Here is a 21,592-nt window from a genome sequence, read left to right on the forward strand (position 1 = left end):
TAAAAAAATTAAAAAATACATTTTTTTTCAATAAACACTGTAAAATTTCAATATTTAATTACATTCCCTAAATTTTTAAAGAGAGAAGCCTAATTCATATACAAAATTTTTTATTTAAAAATTATCAACATTTTAATTTTTTTATCGATGAAATGTTCTCTCTAATTATCTCTAAATTGATAAAACATTCTATCAGCAATTAAGAATTTTAGAAGACTCCACGTATGATACACAAAAATTATTTTTCACCGTCCATGAACCGCGAGTTCCGCAAACAAAGAGAGATTACACCGTCACATTGAAAAGATGAGGCACTTCCAATGTGTACAGTGGTGACACGTAAAATATTAATCATGCTTGGAATTAAAATGGACAATTTCTCACCCTGCTAATGTACTCCGCATAGATACCCTCGCGCTTGCCCTGCGACAAGCTGGCTACGTACTTCTCCTCCAATGTCTGATTAGTGTTTAATGAATCCTGATGGGACGTAGGTTTCAGATGCACCTGTCGTATATATGCGACCAATTGCGGATTGTCCATCGAAACGCTATCGAGCACGTAGTCCCTGGTCATATTCGCATCGAACGCCTGTCTCCTGTAACGGAATATCCGCTTTAAACTATACCAGTGGTGTTCAACCTTATTTTAATCTGAAATTCAATCATTTAATCCTCTTGTAGGAATAAAAAAGACAAAGATTAATAATTTCTATACGTATTCACATCGAAATCCGATTGTTTCTATGATAAATTGCGTATCACGCTTTTTCAACGTAAAATGATGCAAAATATATGAATTTTAAGATGATTCAAGGCGAAAGATTTTAGTGACGAAATTTTGAGAAGACAGAAAAAACAGAGGGAAAGAAAAAAGAAATTAATGTCAAAATTTTTATAAACCCTAATATGGAATTTAATATTTTTGTGTATCTCTTTCTTTTCAATAATCACATTGTGATATTTTTCTCTAACACTATGGGAAGTAAAAACAAATTTTATCAAAACTTGAAGATAAAAGATTACTAATATTATTATGTAAAATAAAAGAAAAAATGTTAAATCTTTTTCTAAAGAGACGCTCCTAATGTGTTAATGCTTAACTTACCTCAGAGCTGCCGCTTCGCTCCAAACCAGAAGCACAGCCATGGCGGTGCAAAAGGCGGTGAGGAAGACCAAGCAGGGGGCCACTCTCATCCACCAAGCCCTTTTATAACTGGCAAACGATGTGCCGACCAGTCTAGGCCCTATAAACGGTGGCAGAGTTCCGTTTGACGAAGGTAACCCTGCGGGAGCCATTCTGCGGGAATAGAACGAACGTGTAAACACACGTTGCACGCAAATCACGGAAATGAGACACCCGGTGAGTTGCAATCTGACAACTTTGTGATGTGTCACGTATTTTATTCTATTCTCGATGCTTTCAACCCGAGGATCTTTGCAATAGCAGGTAAACATAAAGATTTTATGATCCTTTAATGGTATTAGATTTTAAATATAAATGACCGTAAAATTGTTTCTCAGATAATCTAAATCAATTTAAAGAAGTAAAGGATAGTTGAGAACTGTGATGAAAACGAATGAGAATTAATGGATATTACTGAAATGGGATATTACTCTTAATCTAAAAATAAGTAACTTAATTAGTGACTAATAAAATCTTGCTTCGCAATTAACAACCATTATTAATTTACAACGACGAGAATTATGAGAAAAAGATTTACAATTAAAATATTGACAAAAATAAATTTAATCTGAATTTTTAAACTTCGAAATTGGCAAAGATATAGAATGATTTTTTTCAGAAATAGAAAACATTATGTAGCTTCCTTCTCCACTGAAAAAGAGTCGGACGTGATATTCACTATAATAGAAACTCTATGGGTGTTCTGAGACACCCTATACACGCGCGGCAATGCATGCAGGTATATAAGTGTGAGTCACCCTGCACTTTCTAACCATCATTTTTTCAGTCACGTTCAAGTGAATGCACACCTAAGGATTCGAGACAATGGAAGACCCTCATGGATTAGATTATCACTCATTTGTTATCTATCACGAATCGTAATTCCGCCGAATAAAAATTTATTCTTTGCGGATAATTAATTTTGTCTTATACAACAAATTTACCAATTTTATATTACATATTCAAGTTTGTGTGGTAAAGAATATAAAAAGCAATAATAAATTTTTTGTTTTTTATTCTCAAATTATTATAATCAGCTGTTATTAATATTTATTTAAAAAGTTCATTTCTTATTCATTTTTATTAGATTTTAATAAATTAAAAATATTATATTAATTCTTATATACTAAATCTTAAAATACATTAGTTATAAAAAAAATGTTCTAATTCAGAAAATAGAAATGTACAGCTGTGGGAATTGCTAAGTTTAATAAACGTCGCAAAAATAATTTTGCATTATATGTTTACATTGCAGATATTTTATAAATTTCAATTCATGTTTAAAAAGTCTCTTTTTAAAATTCTGTCCTGTTTTTAACTTAGCGTTTTAATAAAAAAAAAGAGAAAAAAAGATCAGGCTTTTTATAAAATGCCTGAATTTACAAAAAGCTTGTAATACATGTACAGATACCACACATGTGTGAGACAAGTTTGCGTACGTTACATCGTACGGAACAATGTTTGCTCCGTTATTTGTCTCACACTATTAAAGCAAGGTGTGCCATGTTAGTGGCACACAAACTTCGCATCACTTCGTACATTGCACGGTTCGCCTAACTAATTTACTACAAACCTTTAGCGAAGGCAAAGCAAAGCGCAGATATTCGCCATAAAATAGTATTTGTTTATCTAAATCGAGACAAATTTTTTCCACGCAATATTTCACGGCATATTCATTCTTTGTAAAATTATTCTTACATATTTCTTGATTAATCAATTTAGAAAAATCAATCTCGTAAAGATATCGAGAAATCTCTTTCTCTCTTTCAATTAGTTTTCATAAATCATCTAAAATAGAGAGAAATATAATAGTCACAAAACTTCCTATATATTTAATTTAAATTTAAATAAACAACAAATTATATATATATATATATATATATATATATATATATATATATATATATATATTTTTAATATATATATATATATGTATATATTTCAAACTTTTAAGTGATGTCTCTAATGTCGAAAATAAAAAAAAAGTTGCGTAAAAAGTACGGCGAATCGAATCATCATTAACGTCAATTTAGTTCACGATCTGTCAAAGGATCCACGAATGAAGTCTCTCGCGTACATCGCGCATAATTATGTGACACAATTTAGCTGCTCATGAATAATATATCCGTGTATGTCCATCGCTACATTTACTCACTTTGCTTTCACCGGTTCCACGATGACTCGCGTTCCTCCTTATCCGTGAAATCGAAGAGATCGGCGAGACGCGCGCTTATGTGAGCGAGACCATTTATATATCTCTCGACCGTTTCTGCTCACTCACGTGCGAGCGTTCGTCGCATCTCCAAATACGACGCTCGTCGATTCGATCCGATTTCGCGATCTAGACTGCACTTTTCTGCACTTTACGATACGTCGTCGCACTTTTCGACGATCCGACGGATTCACACGTGCGAGATTATGTATATCACACGTCAAAAATACAAACGTATCGCGGCGAGCGTCGCGCAGTCACAATATTTGGTAAACGTCTTTGGCTGAACGCGCTGTGTCACGTGGCTCGACCTTCCCGGCGTGTTTTTCGTCGTGTTGTGTTATGTGTCATAGATCGTTTCCCCGCGCGTGCCCGTTCCGCTTTCCCCGACGTTGCAATGTGAAAATCTCTCTCGGACGAGCGTCGGCGGGAGAGTGATAAATCGAAACCGAGAAGCTTACCTCGCTTCCTCCCCCCCCCCACCCCCTTCCGTTCCTCCTTTGTTTTTGGCACCGTTTGTTGCAGATTTATTGTGTGACAAATTGAATGTATCCCACAATGCAATCTCGATCAAATAATTTCAAAGTGTCTTTCTTAAAACACAGTTTACAGAAAAAAAAAATACAGGTTTTTATAGATTATTTTTCCGAGATACCTTCGGATAAATTTCTCTCACATCTTCGTAAGAATCAATTTCATTAAGCGGTCCATTACGGTTCTAAATCTTCAAAATATAGTTTGACATTTCTAGAAAGTTTTTAGATATTTTGTTTTATAACGTAATTTGTAGTTTTTAGCAATTTTCCAAATGAATTCAATTAAATAATTACTGAATACTTAAGATACTCGATAAATGTCCTTTCATTGCTCCACTTGTATTTCCTATAAATTGAAGCTCTTTAAAAGTCTTGAAAATATATATTAGCCTAATTGGTTCTTGAGTCCTCTTGGAGACAGAATCAAACGTTTTAAGTATTCACTATACTCTTTTCTTCGTTTCGCTCTTCTTTCCTGCATACATTTTTTTTTTTTTTTTTATATGACTGTCCCTTCAGAGAATTCGACTCGTGTTTCTCGATACGGCTGGACTTTTATAGAACCAAGCTCTTGAAGTACTATTCACTGTCGTCCCCTTTCTAAATTTCTCTCTTATTCCCCTGTGTATTTATTACAATAACCCTGCCACGAAGATCATCGACGCGTTTCTTAGCACGACTGTGATTCTTCGCCGGATTGACATTCCTCGAAGTTGCCGCTTTTCTGTCACATCCCTGTGGGAAATCGATCGCTAGAGAGTGAAAAAAAAAATCGCTTTTATCCAGATCGATTTAATCGGAATCTCACGAGAATTTCTCTCGCTTTTCAATGCTTTTCTTTTCCCCGCCGTGTTCCTCCTCTCCAGGAATGCACTCGCGACTTCCCCCGCGAGAATTCCCCGACAAATTCCCGACGGATAGACGGGGAAGGAAACCAAGTCGACAGATAACGACTGAGAGGATCGTGACGGCTCGCTCACTGGCGGGGCGATTCGCTTCGTCCGCTATCCGGTCGCCGACTTTCCTCGTTGTCGACCGACATCGAATCACATATATATCGATTCGAGCGAGACGACAACGACCGTACACGCGACGGCCGGAGAACAAAGACGGCGATGTCGAGACCGCGGCGCGATGCGAAGCGACAAACGAGCGCGCCGGGACGTTTGCGGCGGCTGCGTCGTGCTGAGGAAACGTGTGTCGTGTATTATGGTCGAATGTCGCATTGCGGAGAAAGAGAACGGCGGCGGCACACACGGATGATGCCTGTCGCCGCCGCCGCCGCCGCCACCGCGTCGTCTGCATCTGTCATCGTCCATCCTCGTCGCACCCGCGTAGTCCCCGATTGACTCGGACCCTCGCATTTCTTCGACGGAACGTCTGTTCTGTCAGTGTCGATGGGCATGCGGGGACTTCCTGCGCGACAGACGGCGAGCGAAGAGGATCGCGTATGACGATGTGGAAGAAAGAGATTCCCCACACATTGTCTACTTTCCAATATATCAGTGATTAAATTGAATAAAAAGAAATTACATCCACGTGCGCGGATGAACTCGTTTCATTTGAAGATTGCATTGGAAAGGATAATTATTAATTTTGCTGTACATTCGCAAGTTTTGCATCACATGGTACAGAAAATATTGGTGAATACAACGCTTGACTTTTATATCTTTTATATTTTATATTTTTCGAATTTTTCGATTGCACTGTACATTGATCATTGATGCACATAAGTTGAACATAACAATGTACATAAATGTATATGCATAAGAAATTGATCGTAAATCCGATCTTTGTAAAATAGAATTTTTGCTGAATTCTAATGGTCAAGATATTTATATAAACTGTTTACCAATTTACGTATTTAAATACCTAGATAAATATGTATACAATAGTTCTTCGAAATTCGTATCTACGCGTATATCGGTGCATTCAACCCAATTGACATATAGCAAACATATATGTATATATATATATATATATATATATATATATATATATATATATATGTATATGTACAGTTGGCAGATTTACTGTGTAGATACAGTATGACGTAACTAGGAACTATTGTGTATGTATGTGTGTGAAAAATAGGGGGATAAGTTTTAACTTCCAATACACTATCTGTTCTCTACTATTTAACACAATCGCTCGGTATAACTATACGCGTATATTTGGAATGGTAAAGATAATTTCGTAGAGTTTTCTATAAAGATAAGCACAAAAGTTTTTAGATAAGCGGGATAAAAAAAGTAAAGACAAAGGATATTTTTATATAAAACATGAAATTGCACTGGCTTCATTAATCTTTGAATATTTATAACAAATTATATTTCTTTTTTCTAAAAAAAAAAAAAAAAAAAATTATATGATTAGATATACTTTAAATGTTAAACAATTTATAATAAATCAAGAAACATTTTTTAAAACAATTTGTAATAATTTAAAATGTAAAATATTCTTTATGCATATTTGAAATTAATTAAAGAAATTGAGATTTTACTGTCTTTATCACGTGTATATATATACATTTATCGTTATTAGAGATTATTTCATGCAAATAATTTAATTTCAATCACTTATGTATTATTCTTTTGAAGATAACAAAAATATTTTAAAATAATTACCCCATTTTTTAAGTCTGCTACTATATATATATATATATATATATATATATATATATATATATATATATATATATATGAATCAAGAGAAAGTGCAAGGGCTTTTATAAATTATTAATAACATTATAGAGAGATAAAAAGAAAAAGTTATATATTAAAAATACTTTAAAATAATAATCATCACATTCTTTAAGTCTGTACTCTATCTATGAATGAAGAAAAAGTGCAATAATTTTTTATATAGACCACTAATAACATTATAGTGATATGTTATTTATGCAACAATGGATTTTGAGGAAATAAATTATATCTCATTATTATATTATCTATCATTATTATTATATTTTCTAAAATTTTTATTGTGTCAATATAATTTCAATTTATTAGCAACTGGTTGCAAATATTTATTAAAGAAAGCATATATTTCTAACAAATCGGACAACTCTTTCTTATTCTCTTTCAAAATGATTTTGATTCGCTAATCAAAATTCCATTCATATTGAAAATGAATCAGCTTATCCTCGCGGTATTGCTAAAAATAGAATTTCTGTATTAGACGTACGTAATCACGTCTCACTAATTCATACACGGACTTATATAAATCATACTGCACACGCACTAGCATAGACAGTCTGTTTCACTCCTTATACTATAGAACACGAGATATCCATCAGCTAACGAGAAAGATTATGCGAGCAAATTCCTTTTGATCTTTGAAACTAAAAGAACACGATTCTTCTCTCATCTCGTTCCTCCCCCCTTTCATTATTCGCCAGAATACTTAGATCCCCTTATATTTTTATTAGTACAGATTATTAGTACAGATTTATAGATAGAAGTTGAATAGCTAGATCTCTTTTAGATTCGTGCCTGAATGCAGGCCGCTCTTTCCGCGTACCTGAACCCGCGGCGACCTATCCTTTCGCGCTTCAGTCAGGAGATTGGAGCATCGTCCACAAACAGGTTTCCCTCCTGGAGCGGTGTCCGTCCTGCTCGCGCAATTCGTCGCTTTTAGTGTGCCCGAGACGAACGAGCAGAGATCTACTCGATGACTCGACCCACTGACGAACGAGTCACACACTGCCAGCGGTGTTTATGACACTGTGCGGATGATGACACGCGAGAGTATCCACCGAAAGGAAGTTTCTCTCTCTTTCTCTCCCGCGCTCCCTTTGTCCCCGTCTCTCCTGCTCTCTTTTCCTTTTCTCGCCTCCCACGTCAGTCTTGCAAAGAGTCACCGCAGAACCCGAACCCGACACAGATAGAGAGAAAGAGAGAGGAGGACCGTCGCAATTCACACTCGCGCGTTCACCACTGATCGCGGGATGACACCTGAACGGCCAACTGCAGAAGAGGAAGTGCAGGCAACGTACTATCGCTGTTCCCTGACTCGTGGCGAATAGTCTGCCTCGACTGCCCTCCAGCACCTGGAACCTAGCGCCTGACGCTGGTTCGTTCGCCGAGTACAATGCCTCCTATATCGGGTGTCCTTCTTTAAAAACACCGCCTACCTCCGTCCTCAACTATCCCCTTCAAAACCGACGCGCGAGGCCGCCTCTCTCTTTTTCTTTCTTTCTTTCTCTTTCTCGCTTTTACGAGGACATTTTCCGCTCTCCTAGCCAGGTAGTAGCCAGTGACTCTCATCCTGCTCAGGTAAATGATGCCGATCGGTTCCAGTATAATAGTGGAGTTTATCGAAAATCTCTCGATGAGATTTCGCGCTCTATGTGCTTTTTGCGTTCTATAAAATATTAATAATTTTTGACTTTTATTTTTGAATGAATTATTTGAATAGAATTGCTCGATTTAACAAATATAATGAAAAAAGAAATAGCGATGATAATGTTTGAAGACATATGTCCCTCTCTTTTATTAATCTTTATACTTCTTTCGATTTCTATTTCATTTTCGCATCGTATATTCCAAAATAATGTTTGTGTCCAAGGATTTAATTTATATGAATATATTAATTATATAATGTAATAAAAAAACATGAGTAATATACTGAGACAGGAAATCAAATCAACTTTTTCAGAAAATACATCGCGATATTATTTTTCGTAAAAATCTAGTTGAAAAGATTGTACGATTCATTAAGCAGAATTGTGCAAATATGCAGAAGGAATATGAAATTAATGTACAGAAGATGTATACATTCAGAAAATTCATATGAGAGTAAATTAATTTTCTCAGAGAATACATCGCAAAATTATTTTTTATAAGAATCTAGATGAGAAAATTATTATACGACTCACAGCAGGCAGAATTGTGCATATATGCAGAAGGAATCCGAAATTAATTTTTTTTTATGCCCCGAGATACTTAATGCCTCCCAAGCTGTATGTATATATGCAAACGCACAATCTGTCATCTTAAAGTTAAAAATATAATATATATATAATATAATTTGCAGGTAATAACACAGTGCTTTCATAGCAAATATCATTAGTTATGATTTCTAATTTGTCGTTTGTATGATCAGTCTCGGTGCTTCTTGAAATTATATATTAAAATAAGTATAAAAGGTCCTCTAGGGATTTTTTACGAGGCAATAAACACAAGTAAATTTGTGCATAAACGAAAGGCATTGTTTTGCAATAAAATATTTAATTCTAAAGTTTTTAAATTATTACTGGAACCAAGAAATACATCATGAATAGTTTATATCTCGGAAAATATGAAACGTTGGAGAAATTGTTACATTAAAAAGGAACCGATTGCGCAATATTTCGAACACGAAAAAATCAGAACAAAATAATATAAAAAGTCTCGTTAATTCGAAAGCCGGACATTGCAGTTCAGTCAGCCGGCTGCGTGTTATTGATCCTGCAAGTTGCGCCCTTTGCATAGCGAAACATCGTTGTTAAAGTCGACAAAGGCGGTTGCGGCATCCGCGGTTCTTTGATCGATGCAGAATGAATTAATTTTAGACCAAAGGAGTTCGCAGATCTCAGTTGCATCTGTGCACAACGTATCTGTATGTGTCGGATCGCAAATGTATATAACTTCAGTAATTTCAGACTTTGACTTTGCTTTAGAGATAAGATATTGTGTAACATTTAATATGATGCATCTATTAAAAATATTATATTCATTTAATATAATTAATTACAATGTACATTATATTTATATGAATATTATATGATACATTCAATTGAAATTGTGAAATTGAAATTGCGATTCTCATCAAAATTGAAAAATTTAATCGATTAAAAACAGGCCAATGAATATTAGAGCTTTATTTGTGTCCCATTTTTCATGACTCTCTTTTTATTGTCATGATAAATACTAAATGCGACCTACCTTGGCGATGAGCTTGCATTTGGCATATCGAATTTTCACGAGAGCGGCCTCGAAGCTAGACGCTTATGGATCACGCTCATAATTCAAAAGGCCAGCAGCGGCAGGTCGACGGTAGGAAGGCGGCATTTTTTATTTAGGAGCTCAGTGAGGCATAACGAGATCGTCTTCCCGTGAGAGGTAGAAAGAAAAACCGAGCGAACGACGCCGAGAGGCAAAACGAATGGAAGCGGTAACGAATAGTAGAAAAAAAAAAAGGATAGAATCAACGTCAGCAATATACGAAGTCACTTCTCCACGCTAACGTGCATACGGTTTTGACAGAATAATTTGAGAAAATTCGCGAGAAAGGCCATGACTTGAAACAGCCGTGCACTTGCCTCTTTTTTCGAGCTTGCATTATATTTTATTACGGAGAAAACGACCGTATGCTCGCGCATGTATGAATACCGGATTAAAAAAAAGCAAAACATATTTCGGAAATAAAATAAATCTTTTAGCTTAGTCGACTAATTAGCCTAGTAATGCAATTAACATAAAATGCTTTTTATGTTATCAATATGACTCTGGATATTACATATTTTTCTTACTTTATTTTATCAAACAGATTTTATGATACAGAGTGGCCACCTCCTTTTATTTTTTAAAGTTTAAGTTTACAGAGATAACAAATATATCAGTCAAATTAAACAGTTTAATGTCTCTGAGCTCTATTTTGAGCATAATAATTGCTTATAAAAATTATCTTTAACGAACGAAGAGATATGTATAACTTTTTCTATAACAATTTGTTATTTTGTCATAATAAAAGTTGTAGCGCTGTTGAAACGAATACAATGATATATGATTTAATGTTAATATTTTATATATTATACGGTTATGTATTATACGGGTTTTATCGGCTTAAAATATCGCGGGCGACTTCTACCTTTTCATTTTCAATCCTGCGATATGATCAAATGACTTCTGGCTCGTGCATTAGACATTGGCATATATGTCGTGTTGTCATTTGATTATAATACTCGAGTCAAAAGTCAGAAGTTGATCATATCGCATGGGCTGAAAATAAAAACGTCGCTCGCAATATTTTAAACCGATAAAACCCGTATAAAATATTTACATTAAATCATATATCGCTGTATTTGTTTCAAACAGCTTACAATTTTTATTGTGCCGAAATATCCACACATAAAAAAGTATGCCCCTCCGTTATACATATATATATATATGGCCGCTATATATATATACATATTCCAGTTTGAAAGAAATTATTAAAATTCTAGTAGAAAAAAAACTTTTAAAAAAGAAATTTAGTCTCAACTGAGTTTTAAATTAAAAAATGTTATTTTTTTTAAACATACTGACTTTGAAAAAAAAATTAAATTTTGTATTAAAAATTTAATTTAATTCTACAATGCGCAATATACACAAAGAGAATTGAAATAACTGCAAAAGACAATATGTTTATTGTATGATGCCAGTTGGAAAAATAACATTTTTATTCTTCTTCTCGATATTCTAATCAATTTTATACTCGTTAAAATTTCTCCATATACAGAACTCTGCAAATGCAATTTAGTCGCATAAAAAATTATAATGTGAGATACTTTTGCAAATATTAATATTTCATTCATTGATGGGCGTACATTAATCTTAATACGCGGCGATAACATTCGCGATTTTAAAAACGAGAGATAAGAGAGATAATCAGATTCAACAATAATTAATTTAAATGGTCAACTATTGATTGGTTTTTGTAATATTCGACGTTATCATTTTCTTTAGACACGATAATTACAGAAAAAATTAATGGGATTAATATTTTAAATTGTTCTCTGAGGTAAAAGATTATAAGTTAAAAGGATCAGTTACAAAAAGTGAACTTTATATATTGTTTCATGCTGCGTGAGTGGCACACACTCGCCAGAGGCAGATGGCACGAATTTAGTGACATTGAGAAAACAACTCGACAATCACCCTTCGCTTCGAGTCCAGCTGTATCACGACTCCGGAGGGCTTGCAGTAATATTCTGGTACATACATGGAAGCAAATAAAATTTTTTTTATAATAACCTTTCTAGCACATTTAATATTGCCGAGAAAAATTATTTAAAAATTATATAAAAAAAGATCTGAACGTTTATCTTGTATCTCTTATGCCTTGTGTACTCTCTTATAATATTCTTACTTTCTTTTCTTCTGTCTTGATCTTCTAATATAAAAAAATGAATTGTAGTGCCGTATATCCTGCATATTGATATCCGGTTTTTTCTTTTTTATGAAATTTTTATATATATATATATATATATATATATATATATATATATTCTTGTTATTTGCAAAAAAAAATGCACAAAGTGCTGCCTATTTTAAATATTTATCTTGTTTCTTTCTGTCTCTAACATTTCTCTGTGCATCATGCATATGTTCATAATTTATTTCGCAGACATTGCACAAATTATGCGAAGCACGGGCTAGTATGAATATTTAATTTGTATTTTACATTTTTCATTTTTCTCTTAAATTTTTCGCTTAAATCGTATTTTCATACATCAACTTCCGATCTTCAAAGATCGCAGGAATTATTCAGAGCGCCTGCTATTATCGAGACTTGTCTTACATCTTATATCCCCCTTCTTTTTACATCATATCTTCGTTATAGAACGGATTATTGCAGCTCTGCTTTATATTTCGCTGCTTATTTTGGTTATTATATTTTCATATAATCTCCTCCGGCTCTCAAGAACGCAGATTAAAGACGACAACTATTCTATATTTGTGCCCCGCATTTTATTCCCCTTGCGTCGCAACCGTACCCCCGATACTTATGCACATGGCACGCGAGCAGCCGCAGTTCAAGCGCAGACGCGAAGCGGCCGTTGCGCGATCAGTAGCACACGGCTATACTGAAACCGGCAGCTGAGGAGCACTCGCGCAGCAACCGCGACCGCGAGAGCTTTGATCTCTCGTCGCTCCGCTCCGGGACGCTCAAACGGGCGCGCGGCCGGTCGATCACATTTCGAAGTTTTTCCCCCGAGTGCTCCGAATGTAATCGGTATGCCTAAAAGCTTTCCACGAGGATTGTTTCGGAACTGAAATCGCTCGATAAAATTCGATTTTTCTCGATACATTGAGGGAAAAATTTTGTTTATGTAATGTACATTTGGTGTGATAATTGTTGATTGATTATAATGATACACGGCCGAAGCTCGTGAAAAAATTGCTCGATGCTGAAGGAAACGTTAGTATTTCATTAAGAATGTTCGTGCAACTTTAATGTAGATAAAAGTACTCGATAGAGAATTATTTGTGTTGTAGAAAATATTAATAATCTGTTGATATTATTAATTATTACTTTTGTTGTAATATTATTTTCATTTTATCATCGCGGTACTATTATTTTTTAAATGGGGTTTTAAATGCAATCGTTTTCAGATTACTTTAAGATACATTGTGAATGCATATTTTAAAAATATATGTTACTGTTCTTTTGTAATTAAAGAAAGAAAAAAAAGAGAATTTCTGAATACTATATAAAATAATTTCTATTACATTTATTATATATCAGACTATATTCTATTATATCAGATATAAAAGTTCTAATATTCTATTATATATCACTATATAAAGTTAAATTACACAAGTTGCATGATTGATATCAAACGTCACTGTATATATTATACATGTTAAGTTAATGGTGTGCCCAAGAGTTCGATTACATATATATATATATATATATATATATATATATATATATATATATATATATGTAAAATATAATAATATAAAAATAATTATTAAAAAAAAACTAATAATTTTTTCCATTAGTAATAAATTTGTTTGATTAATTATTTATAATACTTATTTTTAATGTACATTCATGTTTCTGTACGGAGCACTTAATCAATATAAATAGACTATTATGAAAGAATAAAATCAATATAATGGTTATTATATTTGTAAAGTGTAAAATGTACGCGATTTTATTTATCATACAAAATTTATATCGATAAGACTTATCACAATTTACGTGAAATATTAAATTACACAGAATGAGAATTTAATCTGGCAATGTAGTAAATTTATTAAAATAATAATTAATTGTTAAAATTAATTGTAAAAATTAATTGTAGAAATTATGGAAATATTAGAAATAATTGTGTGTATATTGCAAGATTTCTCAAAGTTAATTTATATTTTTTGTGTAAATCATTCTCGTTGATGTAATACACATATGTCACTTTTAATAATATGTCTGAAGTAAAATTTAATTCTATCTTCAAAATTCCGACAATTAATGCTGCGACACAATTTTTTTTACTATCAAATTAGAAAGATCAAAATAATCGAAATCATTCGTAGCAGAAAGAAAAACGATATGAGTAACGATATGAGAAACGATATGAGTAACGGTGCATTGTACATGACAATTTCATCGAGCACGAACTCTTTGACACTATCTCTGACAAACGGACTTTCAAATGCTTGTTTACAACGTAGCAACATGATTCGATTTTGCTTCAATACAGCACATTGTAATTGAGAGGAGCCATTTCGATGTTAAAGTACGCGCTCTCTTGTTTGCAAGTTACAAATGCCTCTTCCTAACTTTGGTCCCGCAGCTTTCGCTGTTTATATGCATGAAGTTACATAAAGGATGAAAGAGCTTGTTCTCCCATCTTGCAACAATATCTCTCGACCGTGCCATTTATAAAATGTCGGTTTAAACAAGACTTGAAACAAGACAATAGAAAATTTCGAAAGAGATGTATGTAAAAGCATATTAAAGATAATCTAAAAGTTAGGACATTTAAATACATATATTTTCAATGCTTGCAAATAGTTATAAATCAGTGTTGCCGAAAGTTTCTTGTTTCAAAATCAAATAAACCAAACACGTAAAACTCCTAAAGAGTCAACGTGACATATCTGGCGTATTAATTCTATTTGTGTAACATTTTGTAATATATATGTATTTTATCTGACAATGAAACACATATTGAAGAGGAGGTTCAAAATGAAACATCTGGCATTCATCATATTTTTTATTCTTTTTTTTTTTGTTAATTGTAAATATTTACGCATTTTACAACTGCATTTAAATTTTAATAGTTTTAATAGATAATCTTTTTCTTTCTAGTGTGTATCGGGCAAAGTATTTCTTTTTATTTTACTGTAGACATTAGAAGTGCTTTTAATCTAAAACTAAAGAATGTTTCCGAAATTTCGTGAATTTGTAATACTTTAATTTTGCAAATGTAGATGTACACTTTATATATGTATATTTAAAATTCATAAAGGTAATGCGCGTAATCAATCGAATCTTGTAAAATATAAAATGATTTTAAAATATTGTATGACGATCATCATACAATGTGGAGATTGTAGAGAAATCCTCTATGTACAAAATATTTCAAAAAAATAGCACATTTAATCTCAAATTTGTTCTAATCTTATACCGAACTTGTTTCATTAAAATGCAGTGTTCTCTCAGTGTAATGCATCTTATAATCAAATTCGATAACCGCAACTCTTGTTCGCACCGTCAAGGCAAGTTTATCAAATCCACGTGAACGTGAAATCGGATTTGCATCCGGTTGACGTAAGTAACTGCGAAACTTTATTAAGACGTTTATGTTCGGTCTAATGGCATTGAATAAGTAAATTTTCTGCTCTGCGAATTTTTCTTCATACTGTTTGTTATATTTACACGGCAAAATGCGCGCTTTTATATGCGATACTTTTTTTTACAAAGCTTGCCTCTACCTTTGAGGATTCCTGTGCGCGGACAAATAGGTCGGAAGTGCTCCGTACAGAGTTCAAAGATCATACTTTTCATTTTTCCTAAGCAGATTTTATCCAATTTTTAATGTAATTGAAATCCGTCGCAAGCATTTATGATACGTCATCATTCATCAAAATATACATTTCCAAATAAAAAAAAAATATATATATTGAATGTAATACAAAAATTTGCAAGTTTTTGTCGCATGTTACAAGCAATATTATTTGACTATTAAAATTAAACAAGTAATTTTACAAAATCTAAAAACTGATATTTCAACATTAATAAATTAATTTATGAGTAATGATAATAATTCGAGACCTTTGATATATAATAATATAACGTTAAATAACATTATCATAAACATTACATACATTTTTTATAAACTTCTGTTTATCTTTTCTCTGTTGTTGCTTCACTCTCTTTCTCTTTTTTCCCTCTCAAAGTTTCATTGAAAAATATCTACTGCTTTTTAATATAGTTGCGTGTTTTAACATCGCAGTGCTCGATGTAATATGAAACGACGCAACATAAAAAATATGCAACAAAAAGACTTAAAATTATTTAGAATACAAAGTAAGTAAAGAGAATAATATATGCGCAATAAAAGGATTACTTTTTATTTACCATGTATATATATATATATATTATTTCTTTTAGTTACTTTATATTTTAAATAATTTTAAAAGTTTTTGTTATATATTTTTTATGTTTGTCATTGTTTTATATTACATCGAGTATTGCGATGTTTTGTTAAAACACGGATCTATGTTCTTCTTATTGATAAAACACGCTGGGAAAGCAAACATGATGGATGAATAGGTGATATATGTTTCGACAAATATGTATTCCGAACTAACAACGTGAAGAATATCAAGATCGAACGAAAATGTCGAGATGTGTACACGAGGAAGATTCATTCGACTTGTATTTATTTGACAACTTTGATGTTATCGGTAATAAAAAAAATTCTGTCATAGACGAAGTTTGTCTATCTGTAATGAAAAACTTCTTTTCGCTCTTGTTTTTAGTCGGATGCTGTGGAAAAACTTTTTACGAGTTTACATGGATGTTCTAATGCGTTTTGTTCTCGAAATAAGAAAATTTCTTTTCACAGCAGCATTTCTAATCACTGCTGTTGCATTCGTACTTAACTGAACGCTAACGATTTTTCGATATCCATCAGGCATTATCGTTACCCTACTTTTTCACAATCTAGATTTTTTTTTCACAGTAAAATTACACAGCCTTGCAAATTGCAAAGATCCGAATATAAATGGTAACATAAATTAGTAAACAGAATTTTATCGCAGCTCTGATATCACGAAAAAGTAATTGAATTATAGAATTTTGCTGCTATCATGTTATTATTTATATTCATATCGAAATTATATTTATTTAACTCACACTCACATTTTTTCTCTCTCTTTCCCTTTCTTTGCTCCCTCTTTTCTTTCTTTCTCGCTTTTTTGACAAACAGAAATTAAATATGACAATGATCTCGAAAAATCATCATCAAAATTATTATTTCATCGACTCGTTTGTCTAGTGATGAGTTATGATAAGGAGGTTTACTTCACAAGACATAGCATATGTGAGTGGCTCTGCACGCGGCAAGTAAAGTGACACGCGCTGACACCCACACGCGGTATCGTACATGACACCTCGAAAAGCGACGTGGTGTAGTGAGACGCATCATGTTTCCCACATATCCAATATCTCTCTGATGATAAATTCAATATCGTCACTAAATTTGACATGATGATTGCAAATACTTATGTATATATTTTTTCTATAAAACCTCGACAGACTTGAACTATGCTTTTCGCAGAAATGTTTTACTTTTCACTTTCTTAATGTGCTTGCATACATATTATAATACATCTAATATTTTCAACACTCCTCTTTATATTTAAAAATTCTATCTAGACTTGTCGATTTAAATCGAACAGAAAATCTATGATGCGTGCGTGTATTGTGTGTTTAATATATATTTAATTAATATGAATTTGGATTATAAATTTGCATAAAATTATATTTACTGAAAATTGCATGACTCTAATCATTTGCGTCATTCTTTCTAAAGTTCAACACAAAGCTTCAAAATTCCATCAATGCGATCGATTTATAACAAATGCATTAAACGCTTTTGAAATTCGCATCTGCAATGAATTGCGTTGTCCATTATTGACCAATATTATCGATTAAAATAATCGTCCGCTTAATGGAGTCAAAAATTAATGGAGCGCGGTTCGACGATAATTGAATTCAAAACGAAGACCCATAATCTCACATATATTCGACTGCAATACGAATACAGCATACGAACGTATATATGCGCGTCTGCTGCACGCAAACCTCGATTCGATCTGCAATTCGAGTGGCAGAAATGCATCAGCCATCATGTTTGCTGCGCCCGCACTGACTAATCAATGCTATTAATTGGTGCTGATGCTGCACGTCTCCGCTTGGCAATAATATAGATTGCACATAGAATTCTGCCGATTAACAGTGTCATGAGGGAAAGTCCGTTACTTCATTGAGAAAAACGAATGATTGTTTCTGTTTAATTGAGCCAAAATTTATTTATTTAAAAAAGTTTTCTCTCTCTCTCTCTCTCTCTCTCTATGGTTATTTGATGAGTTCAATTTTAACATTTCATAAAGCAAGCCCTCAAATTGTTGCCGCATATTTTTTTTATATTATGTTTCAATATTCACACTTTCAGTGTAATTGTGTTTGTATGTAAAAATGTGCATGTTTTCCTGTATCTATTTTTAAAATTGATATATAAAAACGCATTATTGTTTGTACTTCAATTTTAATTTAAGAGCTCAAATCGATAAAACAACCTCTTTTTTATATTTTATATTTTTCACATATTTCGCTGCAATAAAATTTTTATTCTCTCTTGTTGCTTTTATAAGAGTAATGCAATAATAATATATTTCTAAAAAATATATATTAAAAGTTAAAAATTTATAAAAAAAGTTTACTCAAATTGTACTTCCATAAGAAACTATTTACTTTCCTCTTCAGTACTAGAGCCGGCAAAAATTTCTCCACTTTGACGATCGTGTATCATTCATCGGGAACGATTCAATTGGCGTTCATTGCATGTATTTCGTTGTTTCATCCGAAATCAATTCACGTGCAACGAAGAGGTCACGAGGGACATGCGTTTATTACAGAGACCAATCGCGCCGTATATGTCGTAAGCAAGACTCGCTACAACGATGTGTCGCGAGCAAGTTCGTCGCATTGCCGTCCGAAAGACCATCAACGATCGCAATTATTCTGCACGTTAGCGCAATCCCTTAATTAAGTCGCTCGAATTAGCGACGGACCGCTGCTAATTAACGTCATCGCCATCGTTCTTCTCGGAGAAAGAGCTTCACGTCATCAACTAACAGATTTAACGAGAAACCATTTGGCGCACGTGACGAGCATTTTTCTCTCTCTCTCCCCTTCAAGAAGAAAGGATGATACTCGTTCGATAAAAAAAGTCGTGCGACAAGGCGTCGCGGCGCCGTGACAATGTGGAAATATGAGACTTTCTACGTCAGCTGTCGGACCCCGTCGTCTTCGTCGTTTTTGTCGATACTTTGCTCGCACCAATGCAGCTTACACCGATCGCCGATGTACAAGTCCGACGTCTATTGAGGAAAAATGGGCGCCAATCAATCGACCCGAAGTGATCCCACCCCCGGAGAAGAAGGTAAACCGCCTGTCTACCTTACGAGAAAACGAACGCGCTTTTATTTATTTATAAGTATTGGATATGTTATATGTGGCAATTGAAAATATTGCAAACTAATTGACAATCGGCTATAATAACATCGAGTTTGATATTTTATAAAGTATTGGAAAGAGAACGGGCATCTTGATTTCCAGCACAATCGATAAAAAATGATTGGCTCACTGTCCTTTTAATATATTCTATTAATAATTTTTCTCACGACTATTTTCTTTTCATTATGTCGACATAAAATTTTAATGGATCTTAAGCTCTTGCTATATAGAAATTACTTTATATAAATATTATATGTAATTAATAGTTTTTATTTTCAATATTAAAGCTCTAGCAATATATTCATCTGATATAAAATAGTTTAGATTAGAAAAAAACCATGAATTATGACAATGTTATGTAATAATAATTAGAAAAATAAATCTGCCCAATTGCTTTTATAATTTATATTTTGCAAAAAAGATTTTAAAATTATTATCAAGACATTTATTTATTTCAATTATTATGTTACGAAAATGCAGATATTAATTGAAATGTATTATATCGCTCCGTTCAATATATAATTCGCATAACTTGAATTCTTGTTAAAATATGACGGATATATGCATCGATAATCTTGCATAATTTCATAAGAAGGATCATTTTATTCTATCGCGTTCATATCGCGCTACAGCTGCAGCTTCCGCGATGTCTCGTAATACAGCGCGACGTCAGAACTTTTAGCCTCCGGTTCGATTATAGAATAACAAATTATTCCAGGATAATAATAAATTGTTTCCATCCAGTATATTTATATCGACAATCTTATAAACATTCAATTGAACCGATGAAAATTCAATTTCATTATAATTGAATTCCTTTAGAATAGTTTTTTTTTTCTTTCACAATTTTTTGTTTGTATAGTTCTTTTTTTTTACTTCTTGCAATTTATTAAAAATGATTTCAACATTTCGCAGAGCTTTTATAGAAGTTTGAACAATTTTAAAATATGATTACTTTTATTATTTTTAATAGCACAAATTATGCAAGACGTGTGCCATTTATATAAAGAATCGATTATTTTTTCGCTCGAAAAATTAATTAAATTTTATTGCATCGAAAATCTTATTTTATAAATATAAAAAAAATTAAATTAGAATTACTATTTAATAACAAGATAAATAGTCACAATTAACTTTATCATTGCAAGAACACAACTCGTAGAATCGAGTTTGAGGAAAATCAAGCTCGAAATTTCCATGTTATTTTTGATGCAGCTTACCGATTACGCAGTTTGGCTATCTCGGATGAATCAAAACTGCGTGCAATATAAACTATGTATATGTCTGTATATCTTCCACACGATCAAATCTTTGTCGCGGAATATTCGCTATTCACATCAATCCTAAATGGAGTTTCAAAGATCTTTGATGAAAAATTGATAAATATTATATTCGTAAAATGAATAGCTTGATTAATTAAAAGCTACACCTATAAAAAAAAAGAAGAAGAATCGATATTAACGTAGCTTAAAAAAAGAAGTTTATCTCACATTAATTCACGTCAACACTAGAGAATTAATTTGATAAGCGTCAAATTCAACATACGCAAAAATAAACAAAATGCGTGTAATGCCGTATAATTCATTTTATCAACGGAGAATTAATGCATCATTCGTCTATCGTCAAATATTATATGTACATCAATTCACTTAATTGAATAACATTTCTGTTACAGTGAACTTCGATCATTTTCAAATTTTACGCGCTATCGGGAAAGGCAGCTTTGGCAAGGTACGTCATAAGTTATTTGGCAATTGAATTATGATGGAAAATATAGGTATACGATAGGTAAATATTGTTACAAGTCAAGTTATGCGATTTTAGCAATTTCTTGTTTGCGGACTCAACGAGCGCGTAATAGCTGAAGTCGCAGATTTTTTATTTTTTGCTGCGATTTCTGAGAAGTTACCACGACCGATTCTCGAATCAGTTTATTCGATGTTACTCTTATTTACATAGGAATGACATGCAGTTTACGGCAGAATTGAGAATTCTCGCTAATATATGTATGTATTGAAATATATCGTAATTTGTAACATACCCGAGATTCTCACTCAAGCGAAAAACTAGATTGAATTTCGCGGAAACAATTTGAAGAATTTTTTTTTTTTTTATTTCATATAAATAGTATCCTTTTAAATCGTATCAACCATATAAT

The 21,592-nt window shown here is 32.7% G+C and overlaps 2 protein-coding genes across 8 annotated transcripts in view; one reads left to right on the plus strand and one right to left on the minus strand.

Annotated features, from left to right (window-relative positions):
- The window catches only part of LOC126856295 (protein Star-like), a 41,923-nt gene that overhangs the window by 5,471 nt on the left and 14,860 nt on the right, over nt 1–21,592 (minus strand). Inside the window, exons 1-3 of one of the 3 annotated variants that reach the window (XM_050604696.1) lie at nt 7,456–8,021; nt 1,108–1,299; nt 385–598 (exon numbers count right to left, since the gene is read on the minus strand). In XM_050604696.1, the coding sequence (XP_050460653.1) occupies nt 385–598; nt 1,108–1,298 (405 nt within the window). In that variant the 5' untranslated portion in view covers nt 1,299; nt 7,456–8,021. Of the gene's footprint in view, nt 1–384; nt 599–1,107; nt 1,300–3,340; nt 3,853–7,455; nt 8,022–21,592 lie in introns of those variants that run through there. The other 2 variants (XM_050604695.1, XM_050604699.1) reach the window with 2 other exon arrangements.
- LOC126856277 (serine/threonine-protein kinase 32A) overlaps nt 3,912–21,592 on the plus strand; it is a 28,202-nt gene continuing 10,521 nt past the window's right edge. Inside the window, exons 1-4 of one of the 5 annotated variants that reach the window (XM_050604675.1) lie at nt 12,760–13,098; nt 18,834–18,945; nt 19,033–19,360; nt 21,110–21,165. In XM_050604675.1, the coding sequence (XP_050460632.1) occupies nt 19,312–19,360; nt 21,110–21,165 (105 nt within the window). In that variant the 5' untranslated portion in view covers nt 12,760–13,098; nt 18,834–18,945; nt 19,033–19,311. Of the gene's footprint in view, nt 5,577–11,826; nt 11,891–12,759; nt 13,099–16,474; nt 16,599–18,833; nt 19,361–21,109; nt 21,166–21,592 lie in introns of those variants that run through there. The other 4 variants (XM_050604672.1, XM_050604674.1, XM_050604671.1 and 1 more) reach the window with 4 other exon arrangements.

This window comes from Cataglyphis hispanica, chromosome 18, assembly GCF_021464435.1.
Source record: "Cataglyphis hispanica isolate Lineage 1 chromosome 18, ULB_Chis1_1.0, whole genome shotgun sequence".
Lineage (NCBI taxonomy): Eukaryota > Metazoa > Arthropoda > Insecta > Hymenoptera > Formicidae > Cataglyphis > Cataglyphis hispanica.